The sequence below is a fragment of the Gavialis gangeticus genome, unplaced genomic scaffold (genome assembly GCF_001723915.1).
Source record: "Gavialis gangeticus isolate Ggan-Ray unplaced genomic scaffold, GavGan_comp1, whole genome shotgun sequence".
Lineage (NCBI taxonomy): Eukaryota > Metazoa > Chordata > Crocodylia > Gavialidae > Gavialis > Gavialis gangeticus.
This window is the reverse complement of record NW_017729032.1, coordinates 22,219,631-22,225,012: the sequence shown is the minus strand read 5'-3', so window position 1 is coordinate 22,225,012 and position 5,382 is coordinate 22,219,631. Positions and strand designations below refer to the sequence as shown.

The following is a 5,382-nucleotide window of genomic DNA, read 5'->3' as shown; positions in this document are numbered from 1 at the left end:
CCCCCCCCCCCCCCCCCCATTTCAGCCTTCAACATTTCCACTGTAGATGCCCAGCTCCACTCTGGACGGGCTCTTTCACTTGTGCTGAGGGGGATTTTGATTTGTGCAGGGGCTTGAGATGGGAATAAAGGGTGTTTTCATGCCAGAATGTGTGTCTGCCTGTCTGCCTGTACTTGCATTACAGAAACCACTTCAAAAGGATGAACTGTATTTTTTTTAGCTAGGGAAAGGCAGCCAGATTTGTATTAATGGCGAACATATGCATATGGTGGTATAAATACTCCTCAAGCTGTGTAGATAAATGCTAGAGCTCATATGGCTGCACATGTAAAATGAAGCTTTTATTTTCCCCCCCTGCAGAGCCTTCCAAAAAAGACTGTGTCGCTGTGGTCCTACATCAATAGCCAACTTGAAGACTTTACAAACCCCTTGTTCGGGAGCTACACCAACCATGTGTTGTATCCAGTAGCCAGCATGCGCCATCTAGAGCTTTGGGTGGGATATTACATCAGATGGAATCCAAGGATGAAACCACAGGTGAACAGGTTTTTTGTTTAATGTGTTAGAAGTTGTCTCTCACTGACATTACTAAGGAGCCTGTAGACTTGGCCGTAGACAAATCTGTGGTAGTACCCAGTTGGAGCTGTTTTAGCTTGCATTTGTATTTAAAAAACAAACAAACCTGAAAACTTTAAGAATCATTTCCAGTCTGTTGCAAGTCTGTTGAAAATCCTGGCTACTTTTTAAATTAGATACCTAAAATTGAGTCCCCAGATAAATAATCTGAAAGCAGAGACTCAGATGCCATAGGCATCTTCTCCCTGATACTTCTGCAGATGTCAGCTTGTGAAATTCCCACTGACGGCTTTTAGCTAGTGGTTTTCACCATTATTAAAATTTCCATTAAAGCCAGTAAGCACTTCACATGGCAAGCTTGGTGTATGGAAATCACACACCCTGTGCTAATTTTTCAACAATATTGTAGATTGATTTAAAACTATGCCAGTGTTTATAATGGATGGATGTACAGCTTATCCCAGCATAGCTGAAGGGTATGGGCTGCTGTTACTGGGCTTGGTCACTAGGTGGCGAGGAACAACAGAGGGGATTACATACTCTGTATACAGACTAAAAGTGGGGAAAGAGCATCTTTGGTCTGAGCTGCATTCTGCCATCACTCAGGCTTAGGTTCTTTTGTATTGCAGGAGCCTGTTCACAATCGATACAAAGAACTTCTTGCAAAGCGGGCCGAGCTGCAGAAGAAGGTGGAGGAGCTCCAGAGAGAAATAACTAACCGATCAACCTCCTCCTCCGAGAGAGCTGGCTCTCCTGCCCAATGTGTGGCTCCTGTGCAGACAGTTGTATAATGACTTTTCTATTAAGTACTTTCCAGGACCATGATACAAGAGCAGCTTTTCTAGCAGGAAACCCTCTGAAGTTAAAACCTGGTGTCTAGGAGATGCCAATTTATTTATTATATTTCTTTCCAGGGTTATTTATTAGTACTGTAATATTAATGGAAACTTAAGCAAAATCATGCCCCCTATGCAATTAGTTTTCTTAGTGGCTAGATTACTATAAAACTACAAATTGCACCAAAAACAAGATGCAGAGCTCTTGTTCACGTATCTGTTAGAAACCACGTCGCTTTCAGTGAGGGACAGTGCATTGGAAGGAACGTTTATATAGGAAAAGTGTCTACACAGGAGAAGTCTGACAAGTCTCCATTTTGCTGGAACAGATACAGACTAAAGAGGGAACAAGCATAATTCTTATCGGTTTCAAAGTCTGGACTGCAGCTGTGAACAATTGGACTTCTCAGTGTCAGTTTACATGCAAAAATGTCAAAACTGAAATGTTGCCAACATATGAAATTCCAAGAGAACCCTAAACAGTTTCCTATTGACTAATTTGTTCTTTCCCATCACATAGGAAGCTGGACCATGTATTTAGGCTTTGCTTTTGTCTAGAGGTATGCAAGAACTTAAATCAATGTCAGCTTCTTTTTAAGATATATTCCTAATAAAGCAAAGTGATACCTTATCTACAGGAAAGGCATCTTCAACCAGGAGGGTATGGGAGTAGATGAATTACCACTATCCCTCAAGTTGTCCTTTTTAGGACAGAGTTTATCTTCAGGTATCATACATTATTTACATCAGTTAATTCCATTAAACTAATATTAAACCACTTCTATAAAGGATGGGGCAGGAGACAACTCCCCTGTAGTTTCTGCAGCTATTTCTTTCCCATGCCTCATACCCAAGAGGTGACAAATGCAACACATACTGGAATCAGTTGAGTTTCATTTTGCTTAGGTAAGTGTAAACTGTTATTTGATGCTTTGGTGCAGGATCATGGTGATGTGTTCATAATTCATGCTGTATTTTATTTTTCTGTTTACTGATTGACCAAAGAAAACCTTCCGCATGTATTACAATCACACTGTAAAGTGAATGGTCAGTTGGCTGAGTTGTTTAGTCTGCTAAAGTAATATTTTAGCACTTGCTTAAACATGTTTTATTCTGAGAGGGAGAGTATAGTGCATTTAGGAGCCCTGTTACCTGCACAGTGGTCAATTAAACTTTATCCAAAATCAATTGTAATGCATAACTTCATTGCAGAAAGTGGGAGTTAAAACTGTTATTTTTTGTAGTTGATTGCAAACAGTGAATTTTCCAGAGCATCTTTCCATATAAATAATGGGGACTTCTCAATAAAGGTCCATATATTTGCATCAGGTTGTGGGGGGTTACTTTGCCCCCACATCTCATTTCCATAGTAAGCAAGAGGCTCACTACTGAGACTTCAGTTTTGGTACTGTACTGTCTGAGCTCTTCTACTAGTACATCAAGCAGCTACATACCTGTCACACACATTCTTTCACCTCTCCTCAGAGAGAGAAGCAAGTGCAGCAGAATGTTCTCGTTTGGGCAGTTAAAAAAAAAAAGAGTTTGGCTGACTTGGAGTCAGCTGCTGTCACAGCACTGATAAGGCAGACTATCTTTTCTCTTCTCCACTACTTCCTACTGTAGATAGTGACATAGACAAGCCATGCGATGAAGTGAACAGCACTTGAGTTTTATAAACCTGGCCCTCTAAGTCTTTAAAAAGTTTTACCTAAACTTTGATTTCTGTGTTGCAAAGAATCAAAACAGATTCTGGATCAGGAGGCTGTGTTCAGCTCATAGGGACATACTCTTCTAGTCTCTAGTATAAATTATCCTTATGTAGCAATACCCTCACCTTGCAAATTCAGTAGGGAAGAATTCCTGTTTCTTAAAGTGGAGGACTTGTTTCCTTTACAAAAAACAAAATCAGTGAACACATAAGTTATTTCTCTACTTTGCTTCCAATTGTATTTATTTAGAAAAAACTTTACTATTAGTGCTAAAAGACACCATTAAAGTAACAGTTTTTGATGCCTTGAAACCTATGTGGAAGTTTAACTCTTCTTCCTCTCTTATTCTCACAGATGCTTGTAATATTCAAGCTCCATAGTTCTGGAATTGTTGCACCCTTTGAACTATTCTAGTAAGATATTTTTCACATCTAAGTGTTTTTGTCTAGTTGCAACTCGCTTGTCCATTTTGATTTAAATATAACAGCTATGAAATAGTCAGTGCCTCAGATGTGGAGGCCATTGGAGAAACTTACAATTCAAGTGCTTCAACTTCTAGTTTTATACCTCTCTTTCAACCATGCAGGAGTTTTTAGACCACTACTACAGGCACTATCCACCTCCTTGTGCCTGTGTTAGGTGCAGATCTTGAGCATGTTCAGTGTGCCTTCCGAATCAGGCCTTTGAAAATGTGTGTACACGACAGAAACAAAGCCATGGCCAGGCCCATGCATACCTTGTCTGCCCTCCAAGGGCAGTCTTGAAACCTGTCTTTGTGGAGTGTTTGAGAGCTGTTGCCAGGCAAAGGCCTGCAGCACATGTGGAGGGTGTCTGCAAGCAGAGTACCCCCAGGCTTGTCCTGGTCTGGATTAGGGGAAGATGCACACGCTCCCCCTGCCTGTATGCTGTTTGTAACACAAACCAAGCAGCTCAGAACTTCAGACTGTTAAAAGAAATACCTACTGTTCCACTTCAGCAGGTTAGCTTTATTGGCTTCCAATCATAACTTTATAGAGGTAATCAGTCTTCTGTATATTCCATGAATAGGAAACTGTGCATTATTAACATAATAAATAATTCATTTCGATAGGCAAGTAATTTTACCTTCATGTTTGTATGACGACATTCACACACAGCCAAAATGAAGAATTCAAGTTAAAAGCAAGCTGCCTGGCATGATTGAGGCACTTGCACTTTAAAATATCTCAATGCTTCTCCTTAGCCCTTTACCATCTAAAGGAATATGCCAGTAATGAGTTTTATCCTGACATCCTGTGGTCATGCTTAAAATGGATGCTATTTCTGAAGACCGCTTACTCCCCTTGGTCTTAAATGTCATTACTTAGTTGTTAAAGGAAAACCAATTGGAAAAATGATGACTGTTCCTTCTTTGTGGATGTTAAAGCATCCAGTACAGTTAGAGATGGGTAGTAGATTGTAGCAGAAGGACTAGATGGGTTTTCTGAAAAAAAGCAAAACACTGTAACACCAAAGCCTATGACAGCAGCTGCACACACATCAGAGGCTTGCTAATGCTTTTCAAACTCATGTCCAAGTTTTGTTTTCATGTGATATGTCTTTAAACACCTACCTGTGTAAAATTTCAACAGTATAAGCTGTAAGATCAGGTATGCCTTAGTCAAGCCACCCCAGAAAAACACTGAAATAAAGACAGCCTGCAGATGGTAAGCAGGAAAAGGGAGCAGCAAAGGCCTACCAGCAGGGATACTTTAAGAGTGAAGCTTGTTCTTTATGTACATTGTTTAGATTAAGACCAGAACACGATCACACCTAGAGATGGAAGAGTGAGGGGGGGTTTACAATTTTAAAAGTGCACTTAGTATGCAGTAGTCTCTTTCACACATTAGAAAAAGGCAGTTGCTTTAGACCTGGAACAAAACAAATCCAGATTGGTGGAGCCTCAAAAAAAAAACACGCTCCTGCAGTACAGAAGTCAGTAGCCCCAGCTGATATCATCTTTCTGAAGTGAAGTCTGTATACTCTGCATGTCCCGCAACAGCTGTAGGTTTTTCCGGCTTTTTTCTCCAGGTTTTACTTTGATGGGACCAGCATCCTTGCCTCTTGTAGTCACAGTTGTTGTCACTCTCACCTCACTAGTTCCTTTTGTAAACCTTCTGTCTCTCTCTTCACCACAAGACTTTTTGGATTTATATTCTCTCTTGAGTTTATCAAGCTAAGAGGAAAGGAAACAGAAGTTAGGAGCAGTCTTTTTCACCTCATGTCCTTTTTTTTTTTTTTTT

At 40.3% G+C, this 5,382-nt stretch overlaps 2 protein-coding genes across 9 annotated transcripts in view; one reads left to right on the top strand and one right to left on the bottom strand.

Moving 5' to 3' along the window:
* The window catches only part of MTMR2 (myotubularin related protein 2), a 93,403-nt gene extending 88,349 nt beyond the window's left edge, over nt 1-5,054 (top strand). For 6 of the 7 annotated variants that reach the window (XM_019524446.1, XM_019524448.1, XM_019524453.1 and 3 more), the window contains 2 exons: nt 361-537; nt 1,206-2,600. In XM_019524446.1, the coding sequence (XP_019379991.1) occupies nt 361-537; nt 1,206-1,367 (339 nt within the window). In that variant the 3' untranslated portion in view covers nt 1,368-2,600. Of the gene's footprint in view, nt 1-360; nt 538-1,205; nt 2,601-4,568 lie in introns of those variants that run through there. The other variant, XM_019524449.1, reaches the window with a different exon arrangement.
* Nucleotides 4,063-5,382, bottom strand: part of CEP57 (centrosomal protein 57) — a 54,020-nt gene continuing 52,700 nt past the window's right edge. For both annotated transcript variants that reach the window (XM_019524454.1, XM_019524455.1), the window contains exon 11: nt 4,063-5,315. In XM_019524454.1, the coding sequence (XP_019379999.1) occupies nt 5,076-5,315 (240 nt within the window). In that variant the 3' untranslated portion in view covers nt 4,063-5,075. The remainder of the gene's footprint in view (nt 5,316-5,382) is intronic.